Genomic DNA, 21,880 nt, shown 5'->3' on the forward strand with positions numbered 1-21,880 from the left:
CCTATCCATGGCACCATGCCGCAGGGAGCCATTCAGGAAGTGGAGACTAGAGAAATTCAACTGTCATTGGGAATAGTATGGTAAAGGGAATGGATGCAATTCTGAGTAACACGAATCAATCGTCCCCAAAGGCTGCATTGCCTGTTTAGTGTCCAGGTTCAGAATATCTCCTCTGACCTGAAGAGGAATTTTGAGTGGGGAGAGAAAGATCCAGTTGTTCTGGTTCATGTGGGTCCCAATGATGAAGGTACAGCAAAGAAAGAGCATTTGCTAAGAGAATTTGAGTAACAATGGACTAAGTTAAAAACAGAACAAAAAAGATAATAATCTCTGAATTCTTATCTGAAATAAAAGCACTTTGGCACAGGGTCAATAGGATAACAGAGAGATAAATGCCAAACATAAAGATTGGTGTGGAAGTGGGTTTAAATTCGTGGGGCATTGGCACCAGTGGAGTGGAAGGAAGGAGTTGTTCCAATGAGACAGGCTCCACCTAAACCATGCTGGGACCAGGATCCTGGTGAATCGTATAACTAGGGTTCGATAAAGTGCTTCAAACATTATGCTGAACCAAACAGCGGGCAAAAGTATTGCAGGAAAGCTACTTGCATGGAAAGCAAATTGGTTGACTGACAGGTGTAGAGGGTGAGAATAAAAGGGGCCTTTTCTTGTAGGAGTTGGGTCCACTACATTTAATGTTATATGCTAATGATCTGGATAGATGGAGGGGCCTGTATTGTTGGGGAAGCAAGGAATCTGTAGAAGAACTTGGATCTGTTGGGAAATAGGCAAAGAAATGGCAGCTGGAACACGGTACAAGGAAGTGTATTGTCATGCACTTTAGAAGGAGGAATAAAGACCAAAGAGTATTTTCTCAACAGTGAGATTCAGAATTTGGACATTCAAAGAAGCTTGAGAGTTGCAGTGCAGGATTCCCTAAAACCTAACTTGCAGGTTGAATCAGTAGTAGGGAACATAAATGCAAAATTAGCATTAATTTTAAGACAACCAGAATATGAAAGCAAGGAAGGCTTGGGTCAGACCACACTAGTAGTATTAGAACATAGAAATATAGAAAACCTAAAGCACAATACAGGCCCTTCAGCCCACAAAGCTGTGCCTAACATGTCCTTACCTTAGAAATAACCTAGGGTTATCAACAGCCCTCTATTTTTCCGAGCTCCATGTACCTATCCAGGAGTCTCGTGAAAGACCTAATCATATCCACCTCCACCACCACCGCTGGCAGCCCATTCCAAGCACTTACCACCCTCTGCATAAAAAAACGTAACCCTGATATCTCCTCTTACCTACTTCCAAGCACCTTAAGACTGTGCCCTCTCATGCTAGCCATTTCAGCCCTGCGAAAAAGCCTTTGACGGTCCACACAATCAATGCCTCTCATCATCTTATAGACCTCTATCAGGTCACCTCTCAACCTCCGTCGCCCCAAGGGAAAAAGGCCATTCACTCAACCTATTCTCATAAGGCATGCTCCCCGATCTGGGCAGCAACCTTGTAAATTTCCTTTGCACCTTTTGTATTGCTTCCACCACCTTCCTGTAGTGAGGTGACCAGAACTGAGCACAGTACTCCAAGTGGGGTCTTACCAGGGTCCTGTATAGCTGCAACAGTACCTCTCAGCTACTAAAATCAGTCCCACGATTGATGAAGGCCAATGCACCATATGTCTTCTTAACCAAAGATTCAACCTGCACACCAGCTTTGAGTGTCCTATGGACTCGGACCCCAAGATCCCTCTGATCCTCCACACTGCCAAAAGTCTTACAATTAATACTATATTCTGCTGCCATATTTGACCTACCAAAGTGAACCACTTCACACTTTTCTGGTTTGAACTACATCTGCCACTTATCAGCCCAGTTTTGTACCCTATCAATGTCCCACTGTAACCTCTGACAGCCCTCCACACTATCCACAACACCTTCAACCTTTGTGTCATCAGCAAATTTACTAACCCATCCCCCCACTTCTTCATCTAGTTGATTTATAAAAATCACAAAGAGTAGGGGTCCCAGAACAGATCCCTGAGGCACACCACTGATTACCGACCTCCATGCAGAATGTGACCCATCTACAACCACTCCTTGCCTTCTGTGAGCAAGCCTGTTCTGGATCCACAAAGCAATGTCCCCTTGGATCCCATGCCTCCTCCCTTTCTCAATAAGCCTTGCATGGGGTACCTTGTCAAATGCCTTGCTGAAATCCATATACACTATATTTACTGCTCTACATTCATCAATGTCTTTAGTCACATCCTTAAAAAAATTCAATCAGGCTCATAAGGCACGACCTGCCCTTGACAAAGCCATGCAGACTTTTCCTCATTTTCATTTCATTTTTAATCTTTTAACTAATTTAAAAATACATAAAGACAAATACAAATCAAAGAAGTTATATCAAATACATATTTCGATAAAAGTACAAGCAAAAAAAGGAGTGTACACTGTCAAAATCATATGTGGTATAATATTGAGCTAATATATTGTTACGAATGAGGAGCAAATCTGATGGACAGAAGGGTCCAGAATCACCAATGCCCCCTCCCCTCCTTTTTGAGAATTGCAAGATCGCTATTATTTCGGGTCTGAGACCCAGGAAATGACAGAGAGAGACGCAGGATACACAACCAGGTGGAATGTCTCTTAACAAAAGAGGAACGGAACCACTGATTACTGCTATTGTCTCTTGGAGAAGGAATTGTGTATTGAATACTGTACTATTCATTGAAACCCCTTGGGACAACCAGAGTGGTCCGGTTGAGGGATTGAATCATCCCAACCTGACTGACATCTGAGACCCCGTGAGTGAGGATAAAAGTCGGGTCTGGGGAACACCCCTCAGATGCACCAGGAGAAATGCTAGAAAGCCAGTGACAGCGTTTTATAGCGAAAGCCAGTGAGAGCTTGTGTGCGTCCTTCCTTGCCTGGGTGGCGGGCTCATAACAGAAGAATGGTTTAGCTAAAGGAGAGGTCATACTTGAACGGCCACAACAACGAGACACTGACAGATCGAAATCATAAAGGAAGGTTGGCAAAAATAATAGCGGTAACTATTCCCTTTCTTCTATCTCTCTTTCTCTCCAACAATTGCAACACAGCGACAAACAAACGACGGCAGCCTGTATGAACTGAAATGAACTTTAGATTTCCATCGGACAATTCATTATCCCCTAGAACAACGATAGAGCTTGTTTCTTATTGATTATTATTATACCCGCACTTTTAGGTTTAGTATTGATGACGCAGAGTATCTGTATATTTGTATTGATATTATTTTTGTGTATTTTTACTAATAAATGCCATTAAAAATATTATAATCAGACTCCAACGGATGTCTCTATCTTTGCTGGTAAGTAACCCAGTTACGGGGTTCATAACAACTTGGGGCCTCGTCTTGAGACTTGATACCAAATTGGAGGGCTAGTAAATTGGGCTTTTAAGTCCAAACTTGGATCTGGTTGCGTGGGTAGCCAGACGGGAAACCAGCAAAGATGGATGTAGACGAATTTACACAAAACCCGACTTTGAAGGTGCTAGAGGGGGGGGGCCACAAAGTCGGACTTGGTAAATATTGCGAAAGGACTAAATCTCGCAGAGATGAAGTCGTCAATGAAAAAGTGTGAGATGCAGAGGGCCATAACTCAGTATTATATTGAGAAGAATGTGTTTTCAGCTGGGGTATTGGAAAGTATCCTTGAAAAGGTACCAGCTAGTGGGACGGCTCAGTAAGAGTTGGAAAAATTAAGGATGGAACATGAAATTAAGTTAAAACAGCTGGAAGCAGCTGAAAAGGAGGAGCATGAAATTAAGTTGAAACAGCTGGAAGCAGCTGAAAAGGAGAAGGAAAGAACTGAAAAGCAGAGTGAGTATGAGGAGAAGGAGAAACAGAGGCAGCATGAGATGGACATGGAGAGGTTAAGGCAAGAGCGAAGTGCTCAAGGGCCAGACCGAGAGGAGAAGTTTAACGTTAGTAGGGAGTTTGGGGTAGTTCCTCCGTTTGAGGAGACGGATGTTGATAGTTATTTCTTACATTTTGAAAAGGTGGCAGTGAGTCAGAAGTGGCCCAGAGATCAGTGGGTGGCGTTGTTACAAAGTGCGTTAAAAGGGAAGGCACAACGAGCATATGCGGCGTTGTCCATGGAGGAGGAAGAGTATGAGAATTATGAGGAAGTAAAACAGGCCATTCTTTGGGCCTACGAATTGGTACCTGAGGCCTATAGACAAAAGTTCAGAAATTTAAAGGAAGTGTTAAATGAGATGTATGTAGAGTTTGCCTATGAGAAGGGTGTGCTCTTGGATCGTTGATGTGCAGCAGAAATGGTGGAAGAAGATTTTCGGCGTCTCAGGGAGTTAATTCTGATTGAGGAATTTAAAGGTTGTGTTTTGGATCATTTCCGGATGTATTTGAATGAGAAGCCGAATAAGTCCATATCCGAATTTGCCAGGTTTGCAGATGAATATGCCCTAACCCACAAGACAAAGTTTTCCTCGAATAAGAGTTACCAGAAAGACCGTGGGAACAGTAGAGAAAGCCCGCCGGCTGAGGAAGAGATTCAGCCAGGAGCTAGTGGTAAAAATAAGGAGGAAGAAAGGCAAGATGGCAGGAGGGGTCCTGGCTTGACCTGTTTTAATTGTGGAAAGGTGGGTCATATTGCATCTAAATGCTTTGCTCCGAGGAAGGAGACAGGAAAAGGGAAAGCAGCAGTCCCTACAGGATGTATTGTGTTGATCAGTAAATTGACGAGAAAGCCCCAGGTAGATAGAATACGAGAGGGGCGTGAGAAATTTATTACGGAAGGGACCGTGTCTGTGAAAGAGGGAGAAACACCAGTTCCAGTGCGGATCTGGAGAGATACTGGAGCTGAGCAGTCATTGATTCTCAGGAAGGTACTAGATTTTGGTCCTGAGACGGGAGAGGTAGCTTTGAGAGGCATAGGAAAAGGGACAGAAGCTGTGCCTTTGCATAGGATCATTATAAATTGTGAGCTGGTATCTGGACCAGTTAAAATAGGGTTGCAATCAGAATTTCCGAGAGCTGACGTGGACATCCTTCTGAGTAATGATTTAGCAGGTGGTGAGGTTTGGTCAGCAATGAAGCTGACGAGCCAGCCTGTAAGTGTTGAGGACCCGCCCCTAGATTCCAAGATCTATCCCACATGTGTGAACACTCGCAGCATGTCGAGAAAGACAGCTGAGAAATAGACCAGTTTAAATCAGGCCAGTATCGATTTGGCTGAGACGTTTTTACCGACCCTGTCCCAAGAGGGGTTAAAGGATGGTAAAACGGAGAGTAGGGAGGTGAAAGAGAGTAAAAGAGAGGAGGTAGACCTACCCTTAGCCAGGAGGAAATTTATAGAGGCACGGAGTAAAAATGAAAAACAGATAAGGCTGTTAGAAGGTGCAGGGTTGGACATGGATGATCTGTCTGGTTTGACAGAACTGTTTGAAGAAGTTGAAAATTTTAAAGGTGTTCCCGATAATGAAATGAGGGCAGTCCTAGATGAAAAGGAGGCCATTACCTTGAAGGAGTCTGCTGGGTTGGCAGATGAGGTTGTTTCAGCCCGCAGGGTTGAGCTTACTCCGGAAGGGAGTTGCCCAGAGAGTAGCTGGGAGGATCAGGGGAACTTAGAATTTGAAAAGGGGATGGGTATTGAAAGCCTGGAAGAGGCAGATGTCCCGTTTGAGTGTGTTCAAGATGTGGATGCACGTGGTACTGAACCTAGTAATGAAACTCAGGAAAAGTCTGAGGTATCTGATTCAGTTAAAAAAGAATGCAGTCCTTGTGGGTCAGATGGCCTTTGTTCAGTGAAGAAAGGGTTAACCTTGGTAATAGTGGGAAGAGAGAATTCCCAGTTGTTTGTGTTTGAAGGTGTGTTAAAAGTTAGTGAGGAGATAAAAGGTGGTGATGTGGATTTTATTATTAAAGGAGAAGGGAAAAGTATAGTTCCTAAGTTGAATGAAGAAAATTTAAAGTCTGGATTGGTGTCAGAAGCAGTAACCAGGCTAAGGAAACAATGGCTTGTTACCAAGGTGCCTGCGAATCAATTACAATTTGATTTGGAATGTAAAGGTGCCCCACACGCTAATGTTATTCAAGGGTGTGCTGTGAAGAGGCAGAATTTGAAATGTTGTTTGGACAAAGAGGGATCACTTGCAGATATTAAACTGAAAACCAACAGAATGAAGGGTCCTGAAGACAAAACTAAGAACTTGCTTAAAAAGAAAGAATTGTGTGTAAGTTCAGAAAATGGGCTACGTTTGGAAAACATTGTTGATAAAACAACTCCTATGAAAGGAGCATGCAACAGCCTATTCCACACTGGTAAGCAAGCTAACCACGTGGAAGTTAACTGGAAAAGGGGCGAGAGTTGACGGGATGCCACTTTAAATAACAGGATCTGGTTTTAAGGGATTTTGACAAAGCATGTAAATAATAAAGACAACACCATGGAAGATTGACTGTTAGGTTTGAAAGTGAAATAAAGATTAGTATTTGCATAAACTTTTGTAATATACACTTAAGCTAAGAGCACAACTCTTTAGTTTTATTCTGCTGAAGAAATGGAATAAAAATAGGTGGTTATTAAATAATTGGAGTGATGCTACAGGAATTTATTAAGGTACAAGATATTAAGATATTAAAGGAAGTGACAATGTAATCGCTAACTGTTTAGATGCTGAATTGAATGTATAACTGTATTACTCTGTAGTGAAAAAAGAACTCTTTTGTATTGTGTTAGATTCTGAAATTCTGTAAGTCTCTGTAGTAGTTCATTTTTACCTGTGGTAAAAATCCTTAGAAGGATGGGGATGTTACAAATAAGTATCAACTCTGATGGACAGAAGGGACCAGAATCGCCAATGCCCCCCCCCCCTTTTTGAGAATCGCAAGATCGCTATTATTTCGGGTCTGAGACCCAGGAAATGAGAGAGAGAGACGCAGGATCACAGCAAAGGCAGTTGTTATAGACAACGCAGAATACACAACCAGGTGGAATGTCTCTTAACAAAAGCGGAACGGAACCACTGATTACTGCTATTGTCTCTTGGAGAAGGAATTGTGTATTGAGTACTGTATTATTCATTGAAGCCCCTCAGGGGACAACCAGAGTGGTCCGGTTGAGAGATTGCATCATCCCAACCTGATTGACATCTGAGACCCCATGAGTGAGGATAAAAGTTGGGTCTGGGGAACACCCCTCAGATGCACCAGGAGAAACGCTAGAAATCCAGTGACAGCGTTTTATAGTGAAAGCCGGTGAGAGCTTGTGTGCATCTTCCCTTGCATGGGTGGCGGGCTCATCACAGAAGAACGGTTTAGCTAAAGGAGAGGTCATACTTGAACGGCCACAACAACGAGACACTGACAGATCGAAATCATAAAGGAAGGTTGGCAAAAACAATAGCGGTAACTGTTCCCATTCTTCTATCTCTCTCTCTCTCTCCAACAATTGCAACACAGCGACAAACAAACGATGGCATCCTGTATGAACTGAAATGAACTTTAGATTTCCATCGGACAATTCATTATCCCCTAGATAACGATAGAGTTTGTTTCTTATTGATTATTATTATACCCGCACTTTTAGGTTCAGTATTGACGATGTATAGTATCTGTATATTTGTATCGATATTATTTTTGTGTATTTTTACTAATAAATACTGTTAAAAATAGTATCATCAGACTCCAACGGACGTCTCTATCTTTGCTGGTAAGTAACCCAGTTACGGGGTTCGTAACAATATAAAAGAAACTACAACTCCTCTTAACAATTCAAAAAAAAGACTAAAAATTTCTATTATTGATCAATAATAGAAATTCTGACTATTCCTGATCATATTATGCTTTTCCAAATGTTCATAAATCCTGGCTCTTAGGATCTTCTCCATCTACATACCAACCGCCGAGGTAAGACTCACTGGTCTATAATTTCCTGGGGTATCTCTATTCCAGTTCTTCAACAATGGAACAACATCTGCAACCCTCCAATCCTCCAGAAACTCTCCCACCTCCATTGATGATGCAAAGATCATCGCCAGAGGCTCAGCAATCTCCACCCTTGCCTCCCACAGTAGCCTGGAGTACATCTCATCCAGTCCAGGTGACTTATCCAACTTGATGCTTTCCAAAAGCTCCAGCACATCCTCTTTCTTAATATCTACATGCTCAAGCTTTTCAGTCTGCTGTAAGTCATCCCTACAATGCCAAGATCCTTTTCTGTAGTGAATACTGAAGCAAAGTACTCATTAAGTATCTCTGCTATCTCCTCTGGTTCCATTCACACTTTCCCACTGTCACACTTGATTGGTCCTATTCGCTCATGTCTTATCCCCTTATTCTTCATATAACTGTTCACATATTCTGAACAATTTTGGACCCCAAGTCTAAGGAAGTATATGCTAGTCTTGGAGGAGGCCCAGCTGAAGTTTATGAGAATAATCCTGGGAACAAAGGTGGAGTGTGTGATAGCTCTGGGCATATATTCACAGGAGTTTAAAAGGATGAAAGGGAATCTTAAAAATACTGGCCAAATATTAAAAGGCTTGGGTAGAGTAGATGTGGCAAAAATGTTTTCAGTAGCGGGTAAGTCTAGGACCAAAAGGCACATTCTCAGTATAAATAGGCATCACTTTAGTACAGAGAAGATGAGGAATGTCTTTTGCCAGTGGGTGTTAAATCTGTGGAGACTAAGTCTTTAGGTATACCTCAGCTGGAGACTGATCAGTTCTTATTTAGACGGGGCTTCATAGCTTATAGAGAGAATGCAGGAGAACATGGTGAAAGGTAAACATAAATTAGCCATGATTGAATAGTTTAATATACTTGATGGGCTGAATGGCCCAATTCTTCTCCTACAGTCTCTTGCTGTTCAGAGGATTTTTTGGGTGCAGCAGGCCTGACTGGGAGAGATAAATTTATAAGTATATTGAGTGATCTATTGTATTCTAAAATTAATAGGAAGTGAATTGCTCCACAGTAAAAAAAAATGGAACAGAAATCGATGCAGTTATATTTACATGGTAACAAGCAGATTTTCTAATGGATCAATTTCACTAGGTTCAGGTGTCTTTGTTTTATTTATATTCTGGGAAATTAAAAAGAGCATTGATTTTGGTACACGAAAACACAGTATATCCTACAATATATGTAAATATTTACCATGGAGACCAGGAATAACAGAATTAGCATATTGATGATGCACAAACAGAGGGTTTCATAAGATTCGAGCCATGTTGTTGCTACATAAAATGTTTGCCATATTTACATTGAAGAAATAAATGTAATTTCTAGTAACAAAATTTGTAATTGTGAATGAGTCCTTCTTTTCTATCAGAATAAAGAATATGTTGGTTATTTGATTTATAAATCAAAGACAATAGCTGTTTTAAAGTTGTATTTTAAACAAAATGCTTTAACATCCACTGAACTGAGAGAGAAATTGATATCATAATTGTAAACTAACACAGAATTCTATCAAAGTATGATTATATTGGGCAACAGTTATGTTTGTCAAATATAATTGCCGTCCAAGTATTGAAAACAGATGATTCATTTAAGCAAAATATGCATAATGCAAAACATATGCACCAAGAGCTGCACACATGTTATATGTTTCACAAGTTCAAATTCTGCAGCATCAGAGCCACATTTATTCAGTCGGGCAGTTTAATGAGTCTTGCGAAAAGAACTCATATTAAATTTTTTATTTTCAACCAGTTGTTAGAAAATTTCCATTCTGATCATCATGTACCTCCATTGTGATTTCCGTCTTTCAATTATTGCTTCCAATCAATCCCACTGACTATTTAGTTCTTCCCAAATAAGTCCAACATCCCAGAATTTGTACTGTGAAATAATGATAAGATTACTAGCATTCTCTTTAATAATAGGAGCAATTTGGGAACAACTTCTGGAGAATGCATCCATACTGTTTAAGATAGAAAACAAAAAAAATTATCTTCAAAGCATCCCTGTTCCTCCACAAAGTCTTCCCGTTGAAGTGCTGAGCATTTAAGATATTTTTAAACTACTGCTGTGACAAAGTGGCGGTGAATATTGTATTTTTCTTATGAGGTATGTGAATTTTCAATGTACTAATTTTCACCTCCATTTCCCTCATCAACATAAGTGCATCCCATCAGGAACTGGTGATTTATCTACCTTATTCTCTCATATAAATAACTGAAAATTATATATACTTTTAAAGTGTTTTACTTTTTAAAAGTTTGTTTATCAAATTTTTAGTTTCTAGGTTAATTTCATGAGTACCTTCAATCTTTATTTCAGACACCATTACATATCTTTTAAAAAATGAAATGACTTCCCTTTTGCTTTTCAGTATTCTATCTGGAACGTAATTAGTTATTCAGTCTCTTTGATGGGTGACATTAGATTTTCTAGAAGCTAACTCCTGTCAGCAGGCACAATCAGGAAGTGTGAAATACATGCCACAGAGCTCATTGGATTTTTGTAGGCACCTTTCTTCAAAGTTAGCAATGAATACCATCATTTTCCCGCTATCTGCAAAATCTAGGTAATTCTTTATCCAAACAGAAATAATTTTTTATTATTTTAGAACTTTAAAGTAAAACTTTTGTCAAAATAGGAAAACATGAATATTAAAATTACAAACAACCTTTTTCTGTGTGTCAGTCTCAGTTGCAAGCATTCTCAAGTCACCCTTATCGAGAACCAGATTCAATCAAATCATCTCAAATACTTTACAGGAAATTTCAACTTTCCTGGGTGCAAAACTACATTTGACCTCCCTTCTTACTCATAACTTTTAAAATTCTAAACTTATGTTCCTGGTACATAAATTTGTCAATTTGGTTAATTCAATTTGTAATCATGAAAAATACATTCCTCAAAATTCTAGTTCTGCTTTTTAATGTCAGTGAAGTTAACTGGAACCAACACTCATGCATTTTTCACTCTCTTCTCCATAGTATAATCTTCATAATTTGTCAAAGTTCTTCAATCAAAGCAATCATATTTTTGACTCCTTGTTCCATCTCCTTTTCAACATTCTAATGCTGTAGATGTGTCTTTTATTCCAGCATGTTTGGTTTCAGATCATTTTGAAACAATTTTTGTCATCAGTATTTTATACTGCACATGTAGTTTCTTCCCCAGAAACTAGAAAAGCCAAAATTCAGGTGATCAATCACAGTAGCATTTTTTAAGTAATTAGTGCCCAACCAATTAAAGGTGATCTCCATGATAGAAAAACAGTAAGCAAAATGTATTTTGTACGTGATAGATCTAACAGAAACATGAGCAAATATGCTAATTTATCTTTTATAACTGGGGCTTTTACATATTCACATCCTTTCTTTTTAAATCTTTTTATTAGTTTTAAACAAACATAAATGAAACATGAATACAAAATGTTTGAGAGTACATAATTAATAGTTTAAATAGACATTTAGATATATAATAATAAAAATATATAACCTCTCAAACCCAAAACATTAATGAACAAAGAAGTAAAAAGAAAAACAAAGAAAAACCCCCAAAAAAAGAGGAAAAAAAAGCAAAAAAAATCACTAACCAACATGGGCCATTGAATAATATTAAGTACATATACAGTAGTGCCAATAACTCCGAACCTCCATCCAATTGATTAAGGATAATATAAGTAAGGTTTAGGAAAAGACAATTCAACTCATGTGAAAATGTTGAATAAGAGGTCTCCAAGTTTCTTCAAATTTAACTGAAGGTTCAAAAACCACACTTCTAATTTTTCTAAACTCAAACAAGAAATAGTTTGAGAAAACCACTGAAATACAGTTGATTAATTTCTTTCCAATTCAATAAAATAGATCTTCTAGCCATTAATATAACAAATGCAATCATTCGTTGAGATGAAGCAGATAAACGATTATTATCCGTCATTGGTAAACCGAAAATTGCAGTAAGAGGATGTGGTTGAAAATTAATATTTAAGACTTTTGAAATAATACTGAAAATATCTTTCCAATAATTTTGTAAACAAGGACAAGACCAGAACATATGGGTCAATGAAGCAACATGAGAATGGTATCTATCACAGGTTGAGTTAAGATGAGAATAAAATTGAGCCAGTTTATCCTTAGACATATGAGCTCTATGTACAACCTTAAATTGTATTAGGGCATGTTTAGCACAAATAGAGGACGAATTTACCAATAATAAATTTTTTTCCCATTGCTCAGTAGATATAGGACAATGCAACTCTTCTTGCCATTCCTTCTTAACTTTTTTTGATACATCTAACTGTAAATTCATGATCATCTTATAAATGATGGCTACTAAACCCTTTCCCATATTCACATCCTGGCAATCAATTTTCCCCTGAAAATCCTTCATGTGTAATCGATCTTCTGTGGGGTTGTTCACAGACATGAAATAGGTTTTCTTTCAATTCCTACTTCTGAATATGTGATTGAATGTATCTTTTAGACACATGCTCTCTTAATCCATCTCTTTATCTCTTTGTCTCTCCCAAAGTGTACCCAATGAAGCTCAGTTGACCACCTTGCCAAGTATGGCTCCATAGCTCACCCTTTTTAATTATTTTGTCCATTTCACATGCCATTCTAGTTCTGCTGCTCTTTCATTTTGCATTGTTTCAATGAAGACTGTACACAATTTTTATACAATTCACATACAACTCTTAAACTTCTTTCAGTTCTACCATAGTTCCTCAGTAAAACATTAGCAAAGAATTTAATGCTTCACTTATATAGTTTCCTTCACAGGAGGAATTATTGGTGGTGTTTATTAAAGTCATAAGAAAGGATGGAAGATACATTTGAATGATTATTTTAAAGGTAGTAGGAAGGTAACTTTTTGTTTGAACAAGGTGTCACATTCATTCTGTTGACCTATTGTTTCCTATTTTGATCAACTTGGTCTACTTTATCAACATCATTTACCTTGATCTCCAGATTGAGACCTTTAGATTTAAACACTTTTAATTAATTTGATACTAGTTTCATTAAATAAAAAGCTTACTTATTAAATGTTGAAAGTCTGTTTTATCTACTAATGCCAATTGAACAGTTATGTTCACAAGCAAGAGAACTTCCTGATGAAGGGTATCGGCCCAAATATCTTTTCCGTAGATGATGCTGAGTTCCTCCAGCATTTTCTATGTGTTGCTTTGAACAGTTATGTTTCTCACTTATTCTATTTCAATATTTTAATCATTCTAATTTTATTTCATACATTCTCCCATCTATGTAGCTGTTCTAAGATTTTCTTTTCTACATAGATACTTTTCCTCCTTACTTTGATCTTTTTTCCTCGATGACAACGTCAAATACAGATGATTGGGAAAGTTTTAAGGAACAGCAGATCTTAACTAAAAAAGCGATACGGAGAGAAAAAATCAGGTATGAGCTCAGTCTAGCCAGGAATATAAAAGGGGGTAGCAAAAGCTTTTTTAGCTATGTGAAGAGAAAGAAGATAGTTAAGAACAATGTTGGCCCCTTGAAGAATGAATTGGGAGAAATTGTTATGGGAAACAGGGAAATGGCAACAGAATTTAATGCATACTTTAGATCTGTCTTCACCAGGGAGGACACAAGCAATCTCCCAGATGTATGGATGGGCCAGGGTCATAAGATATCAGAGGAATTGAGACAGATTGACATTAGGAAAGAAACTGTGATGAGTAGACTGGTAGGACTGAAGGCTAATAAATCCCCGGGTCCAGATGGTCTGCATCCAAGGGTTCTAAAAGAGGTGGCTCAGGAAATTGCGGATGCATTGGTAATCATTTTCCAATGTTCCTTAGATTCAGGATCAGTTCCTGAAGATTGGAGAGTGGCTAATGTTATCCCACTTTTCAAGAAGGGAGGGAAGGAGAAAACGGAGAACTATCGCCCTGTTAGCCTAACGTCAGTCGTGGGGAAGATGCTTGAGTCCATTATTAAGGACGAAATAGTGGCACATCTTGATGGCAGTAATAGGATTAGGCTGAGCCAGCATGGATTTACCAAGGACAAATCATGCTTGACTAATCTGTTGGAGTTTTTTGAGGGTGTAACAAGGATGTTAGACGAGGGTAAGCCAGTGGATGTTGTGTACCTAGATTTTCAGAAGGCATTTGATAAGGTGCCACATAGGAGATTGGTGAGTAAAATCAGAGCTCATGGCATTGGGGGCAGGGTTTCAACATGGATATAAAACTGGTTGGCAGATAGAAAGCAAAGGGTAGCAGTGAATGGGTGTTTCTCGGACTGGCTGGAGGTGACTACTGGGGTACCACAGGGCTCTGTATTGGGACCACAGCTCTTTACGATTTCTGTCAACGACTTAGATGAGGGCATTGAAAACTATATCAGCAAGTTTGCTGACGATACTAAACTGGGTGGCAGTGTGACATGCGAAGAGGACGTTAGGAGATTACAGGGAGACTTGGGTAGGCTGGGTGAGTGGGCAGATACTTGGCAGATGTCATTCAATGTGAATAAATGTGAAGTTATCCACTTTGGAAGCAGGAACAAGAGGGCAGAGTATTGTCTGAACGGTGTAGAGTTAGGTAAGGGAGAAATGCAAAAAGACCTAGGAGTCCTAGTTCATCAGTCAATGAAGGTGAATGAGCAAGTGCAACAGGCAGTGAAGAGGGCAAGTGGAATGTTGGCCTTTATTACAAGGGGAATTGAGTACAAGAGCAAGGAAATCCTCTTGCATTTGTACAGAACCCTGGTGAGACCACACCTGGAGTATTGTGTACAGTTTTGGTCTCCAGGGTTAAGAAAGGACATCCTGGCAATTGAGGAAGTGCAGCATAGATTCACCAGGTTGATTCCTGGGATGGCAGGGCTGTCTTACGCAGAGAGATTGGAGAGATTGGGCTTGTACACGCTGGAATTGAGGAGATTGAGAGGGGATCTGATTGAAATGTTTAAGATAATTAAAGGATTTGATAGGATTAAGGCAGGAAATGTGTTCCAGATGTTGGGAGAGTCCAGTACCAGAGGGCATGGATTGAGAATAAGAGGTCAGTTATTTAAAACAGAATTGAGGAAGAGCTTCTTCTCCCAGAGAGTTGTGGGGGTGTGGAATGCACTGCCTCGGAAGACGGTGGAGGCCAATTCTCTGGATGCTTTCAAGAAGGAGCTAGATAGATATCTGATGGATAGGGGAATCAAGGGATATGGGGACAAGGCAGGGACTGGGTATTGATAGTGAATGATCAGCCATGATCTCAGAATGGCAGTGCAGACTCGAGGGGCCGAATGGTCTACTTCTGCACCTATTGTCTATTGTCTAAAAGTAGAGCCTGAAACTCAGCTTGGAGATTTACATAAGCATCATATTCCTTGGGAAACCTCCAAATATTGGGAGCCAGCAAGTAGTTTATGCGCACTTTCATGGCTGAATGTCTTACTATCTGCTGGAAGTTGTCTTCTTGAGAGCCAGCAATTTATGTATGTTCCCTTAATGTCAGGAATCACTGGGGCTCCTTTGTAAATAAGTCAGAGGCCTTGTGACAAAATCCAAAACATTAGTGTGAAAGTAGTGATGGGGTTTCTGTTTGTTTATATTAGAAATGTTGGTCAAAATCCAGTAAACCTATGCAAAATCATCGTAACTTCAAAAGCAAAAGATTAACAAAAGCATTTCTGTTTGCGGTTTCTACATATTTTCACACTTTCTTATAGTTCAGTTTATCTGGATCAGTGCCTGTTCCAGGATCAACACTGACAGATTCCATTGATGCTGTGGTTTGTGGTGCATTGATTTTCTTAGGTGCACAAGAAACCTGAAGGTAGATTGTAAAAGCTTTCTCATATCAAAAGCAGCGTTTTTGAAAATCTAGTTGATGCTCACCAATCATGCTAATACATGACTCAGAATTTAGACATTTTCGGACATTTTAAATTAGGCTGCTCTCAAAAATCTAGACACTCAGTGAAAATGTTTTATTACATGTTTCTGTACACAATTCAGCTCTATTAATACATTCTCACCAGGCTAACACTCACAATGAAATTGATAATAGTGAATAATTAAGCACATTTTAAAGCTATTCACTTTTATAATTTCCAGCTGGACTATCCACTTGCAATTCTTCAAATTAATTGGCATTAAAATAGTTATAGTTTAAAATCTATTTGTTGAATTTTATTGACATCTTGTTTTAAGAAGATGTATTCATAATTCCTTAATCTTTAATTGTCCTGTAAGGGAAGATGTCAGAATATTAGGAAAAGCTAATTCTCCAGCCACAACAATCATGTATGCAATTGTGACAGTAGCAACTTTCCCTTATCTAGTTTGTGAGAAAATAACCAACAGAATTACCAAAATAACATACACAAAATGCTGTAAGACCTCAGCAGGTCAGGCAGCATCAATGGAAATGAATAAACAGTCGACCTTTCAGACTGCGACAATTCTTGAGCGCTGAAAAGGTAGGGGGAATTAGCTCAAATAAAAAGGTGGGGAGGGGAAAGAGGATAGCTAGGAGTACACAAATGAAGCCAATTGGGTGGGAAAGGTAAATGGCTGAAGAGGAAGGAATCTGATAGGAGAGGAGAGTGTACCATGGGTAAAAGGGAAGAAAGAGGGGCACCAGGGGGAGGTGATAGGCAGATGAGAAGCGGCCTGAATAGAAAAAGAAGAAAGGGGCGTGGCAAAAAATTATTGGAATAAAAAAATTAATATGACATCAGGTTGGAGTCTACCTAGATGGGATATAAAGTGTTGCTTCTCCACCCTGATAGTCGCCTCATCGTAGCAAAAGAGGAGGCCATGGACTGAAAAGTCAGAATGGGAAAAGAAATTAAAATGGAATAAAATGGACCAGCAGGAATTTGAGCACTTGATGGATGAAGCACAGGTGTTGGACAAATCGGTCACCCAATTTACAACAGGTCTCATCAATGAAGAGCAGGCTACATAAGGAGTATCAGATACATTAGATGACCCCAACAGATTCACAGCTGAAGTGTTGCGTTACATGGAACGACTGTTTGGAGCCCTGAATGGAGGTGAGGGATGGATGTGAATGGGCAGGTGTAGAAGTTTGGCCTCTTGCAGGGATAAGTACCAGGAGGGAGATTAGTGGGGAGTGATGAATGGACAAGGAAATCATGGAGGAAATTATCCTTGCAGAGATCAGAGAGTGGGCTGGAGGCAAAGCTGTTTTCTGTGGTAGGATCCCTTTGGTGATGGTGGAAGTTGTAGAAAATGATTTGTTGGATGTAGAGGCTCATGGGATGGTAGGTTAGTACAGGAGAAAATCGATCACCATTAAAGCGGCAGGAAGATAGGATGAGTGTGGATGTCAGTGAAATGGGGTGATGCAGGTGAGGGCAGCATCAATGGTTGAGAAAGGGAAACCCCGAGTTTTGAAGGAGGACATCTTTAACGACATACGCTCGGTCCGCCAGAAAAAGCAGGATTTTCCAGTGGCCACATATTTCAATTCCACGTCCCATTCCTATTCTGATACGCCTATCTATGGCCTCCTCTATTGTCAAAATGATTCCAAACTCAGGTTGGAGGAACAACACCTTATATACCGGCTGGGTAGCCTCCAACCTGATGGCATGAACATTGACTTCTCTAACTTCCGTTAATGCCCCTCCTCCCCTTCTTAACCCATCCCTGACATATTTAGTTGTTTGCCTGTTCTCCATCTCCCTCTGGTGCTCTCCCCCCTCCTTTCTTTCTCCTGAGGCCTCCCGTCCCATGATCCTTTCCCTTCTCCAGCTCTGTATCACTTTCACCAATCACCTTTCCAGCTCTTAGCTTCATCCTACCCCCTCCGGTCTTCTCCTATCATTTCGCATCCCCCCCCCCCCAACTACTTCCAAACCTCTTACTATCTTTCCTTTCGGTTAGTCCTGACGAAGGGTCTCGGCCTGAAATGTCGACAGTGCTTCTCCCTATAGATGCTGCCTGGCCTGCTGTGTTCCACCAGCATTTGGTGTGTGTTGTTGTTTTAACTCCATTTGCCTGCTTATCAATTCCTTCCAGTTTCAGTCAAATTACATTCCTACAATAAACATTATAGTGTTCTACCCGAGTAGTTCCACTGCAAAGTGGCACCATTAACAACTTTGAAGAGGTATTGCTAAGAGTTCAGTCTTTGCTCCTGAGGTTGCACAAAGGCATTCAAATTTCTGGATTCAACAATATGAGAGCATTATCCCACCTGACCTTAGGCGCTGTGTATTAAGTGCTGGGGACTCAAAGATGTCAAATTCTTCACTGCATCTCAGGTGAAAATATAAGATTGCATGGTGACACAAAAGAGAAATCTTTCAACTATATGGCCAACACTGATCTTGACAGCTTCATTAAAAGAGTTGATTTGATAGTTCACATTTGCTCGTTTTTGCAACTTTTGCGGTAGTTTGCTGTCCCTTCGGTTTAAATTACCGCAGTGACTACATTGCAAAATAATCTAATTTGCTGTCAAGTCATAAAGAGCGTTAGTTTAAGACGATTTCTTTTTATAGGCAGATTTATGCGATTCGCTATTTAAATCAGAGCACTGAAATCATGTAAAGCGTCACCAGCGAGAATGTTCTGACCCGCTATATTGACCATCGTCAATCACCTCTGAGCTTACTATTAGACTAAGTGTGATACTTCAGTGTAATTACAGATAAAAGCTGTCAACTGTGGTCTATATATTCTGAAGAAACCACAGGAACCGATTGTGCTGTCCTCCCCGTCCACTTTTCACTTGTCAGGGTCGGACTGGGTCAACAAATGGTTCAGCGGCACTGAAGTTCTACTGCAATTTAATCTCTTGGGTCCCCACAACTTTTGCCTGCGCCAGTATAAAACGAAAGCGAAGACTTGTGTACTCACAGCTTGCTGACGCTTCTGGGAAAATCGTTTGGAATATGATCGACTTTGCTCTCCTGGCAAATGATACGATTATCCGTTCTGCAGCTACAGAGCTTGGGGCAGTTAGCGCTGAAAACAGGATCCCGAAGCACCCAGAACAGCAACAGTACGAGCCAAGTCATTGTGTTGCGTTTCACATAGTTTTAGGAGCTCCAAGAAACTTCCGTCTCGAAATTCAAGTTAATTTTAACACCTCGCAAATAATCGACCCTCTTTAAAGTATTAGCTGGATCAAGGAGCTCAATTGTCACCAGTAGCCCGGAGGCGGAGCTGGACAGTGGGGACACCACTGGGGAACAGCCCGTTTCTTTCGCACTGCATCTGACCGCATTATGGGAGGTCTAACTTCATCCCTTTACTCCAAAAGCCTTGGGACCGCTTATCTGTCGCTCGTCGTACACGCTTTAAAAAAATCCAGAGTATTTTCAAGAACATTGCTGACGCTCTCAATATTTCCTCTGCTATTAAACAGACTGCAATCACCTACATAGCGAATCTAAGACCTTGCTGGGAAACATGTTGATAAAGCTTAACGCTGTAACTCAACTAAATGAAAAACAAATATGTGAAGTGATTAACTTACTGTGCAGCACCACAACAATATTTTTAAATAATCTAAATGGTTGCATTTTATGCATTCTTTGAAAAGCAACCTACCAATACAAATCATACAAATTTAAAGTCACTAAGCACTTGGCTAAGTTGCTGGATGCAGCATTTTAAACATTTTCTAAGAGGAAAAAAGGTTTATCAGGACTGAAAAAAAAATTGTTAAATTGTGTGATTAACAAAAGGTTAATGAGCAAGTGGAAACTGAAGAACCAGTCTTGTATGAATCAAGAGTGACCAAACCCAATAGATCTCAAAGATTCATTTAAAATATCTGTATGTTTGAGAGCCGCAAGACATGCATGCACAATTTTATAAAAATTTTAAAAATGCCATGTCTTTCAAAAACAGAAAATGCCAAAAAATAAACAAGTAAGGCAGCATTTAACATTACATGTGCATATCCTGAATCCGATCCTGCCGGACCTAGAGAATGTTTTCAGAAAGTTCAAAATTTGTTTTATACCTGCATTTTACTTTACCACAGTTGACCAAATGAGTGCTCCATCATAGCTAATGGTACAGGTTTTAGGAGTCTTCATCCTGTTAGCTTCGTGTGTGGTTTTAAGATGAACAATTCTTTACAAACACAATAAACATTTGCAACAATTTTCAGCCAGGAATGCCAACAAAATGATCATTCTTAGCTTCCTTCTGGGATCTCCACCTTCACAGAAGCCAGACTCCAGCTAATTCAATTCACCCCATGTGATGTCAAGAAACAGCTGAAGGCACTGGATATAGCAAAGACTACAGGGCCAGACAATATGCCAGATGTCCAGCCCTGTAATGATCTGGATGACAGAATTGATGGCTCTGTGGCCAAGTTTGCAGGTGACACAAAGGGTGGTGGAAGGCAGGTAGTGTAGAGGAGGTAGGGCATCTGTAGTAGGGCTTGGATATCTTGGGAGAATGGGCAAAGAAGTGACAGATGGAATACAGTGTAAGGAAGTGAAAGGCCATGCACTTCGGTGGAAGGAATAGAGGCATAGAATATTTTCTAAACAGGGAGAAAATTCAAAAATCAGAGGTGCAAAGGGACTTGGGACTCCTCGGCAGGATTCATTAAAGGTCAGCTTGCAGTTTGAGTTGGTGGTATCGAAGGCAAAAGTGCTGTTAACATTCATTTCAAGAAGACTAGAATATAAAAGTAAGGATGTAATGTTAAGACTTTATAAGGTTTTAGTCAGACAGTATTTGGAGTATTGTGAGCAGTTCTGGGCCGCTTATCGAATGAAAGATGCATTGACATTGGAGAAAGTCCAAAGGAGAGTCACAAGAATGAATTGTGAGATGAAAGGGTTAACATATAAGGAGCATTTGAAAGCTCTGGACCTGTACTCGGTGGAGTTTAGAAGAAGAGTGAGGTGATATCATTGAAACCTATTGAAAGGCCTTGATAAAGTGGAGGTTGTAAGTGGGAGAGTAAAAGACCAGAGGGCACAGTCTCAGAATAGAGGGACATCATTTAAAACAGAGGTGAGGAGGAATTTCTCTAGCTAGAGTAGGGAGAATCTATGAAATTCATTGTCATGTATAGCTGTGGGGCCATGTCATTAAGTATATATTTAAAATGGAGCATTAATTAATCAGTGTATCAAAGGTTACAGGAAGAAGACAGGAGAATGGGGGTTGAGATGGAACAGTGGAAAAGACTCTGTTCCTATGTCTCAGAGTCTTCTGATCTTGTGTTGTACTGAAGATCTGTGCTCCAGAACTAATTGCACCACTAGCCAAGACGTTGCATTATCAGTACTGTAGTTTTTCACTACCATCTAACCAAAAACTTGGAGTACTGATACATCAGAGTTTTTACCAATTGTCCACAAAGTGATGGAAGGTTTTATTGACCATACTATCAGGCAGTACTTACTCACCGATAACCTACTGAACCTACCCATTTTGGGGTTCATGAAAACTATTCAGCTCCACACCTCTGCTATATCTTGGACTCAATATGAGCCAGAGAGTTGAATATCAAAAGCATGTGTACACTAACTTCCCTTGACACAGAGTCATTTTGCCTCATGGAGTCTTGAGTAAAATGGGTTAATGAATAGCAAAGGGAAAAAATTCCACTGGATGGAGTCATACGGAGAACGATAAATAGATTTGGTTCTTGGTGGTTAGTTACTGAACCCCTGGGATGTCACTGCAGGACGATGTCAGAACTGCAGCTCAAAGCCAATGACTTCAACTCCAGGTCAATATGTTTACTACCACCAGAAGGTTAGAAGTAGAAATGAACAATAATGTTTGCACAGTGTTTGATTCCATTCACAACTCCTTAGAAAATAAGATAGCACATACCTGAATGCAGCAAGACATGTGACAGAAGCTGATAAGGGCAAGTAATGTTTGCACAACTCACAGCCAGACAAAGACC

General features: G+C 39.9%; 1 protein-coding gene across 1 annotated transcript in view; it reads right to left on the reverse strand.

Moving 5' to 3' along the window:
* LOC132402384 (lutropin-choriogonadotropic hormone receptor-like) overlaps positions 1 to 19,025 on the reverse strand; it is a gene marked incomplete at its 5' end in the record, with an annotated part of 170,316 nt that extends 151,291 nt beyond the window's left edge. The window contains one exon of the mRNA XM_059985241.1: positions 18,847 to 19,025. Coding sequence (XP_059841224.1) covers positions 18,847 to 19,025 — 179 coding nt within the window. The remainder of the gene's footprint in view (positions 1 to 18,846) is intronic.
* Between the last annotated feature and the right edge of the window lie 2,855 nt (positions 19,026 to 21,880).

Source organism: Hypanus sabinus, chromosome 12 (assembly GCF_030144855.1).
Source record: "Hypanus sabinus isolate sHypSab1 chromosome 12, sHypSab1.hap1, whole genome shotgun sequence".
In the NCBI taxonomy this organism is placed as follows: domain Eukaryota; kingdom Metazoa; phylum Chordata; class Chondrichthyes; order Myliobatiformes; family Dasyatidae; genus Hypanus; species Hypanus sabinus.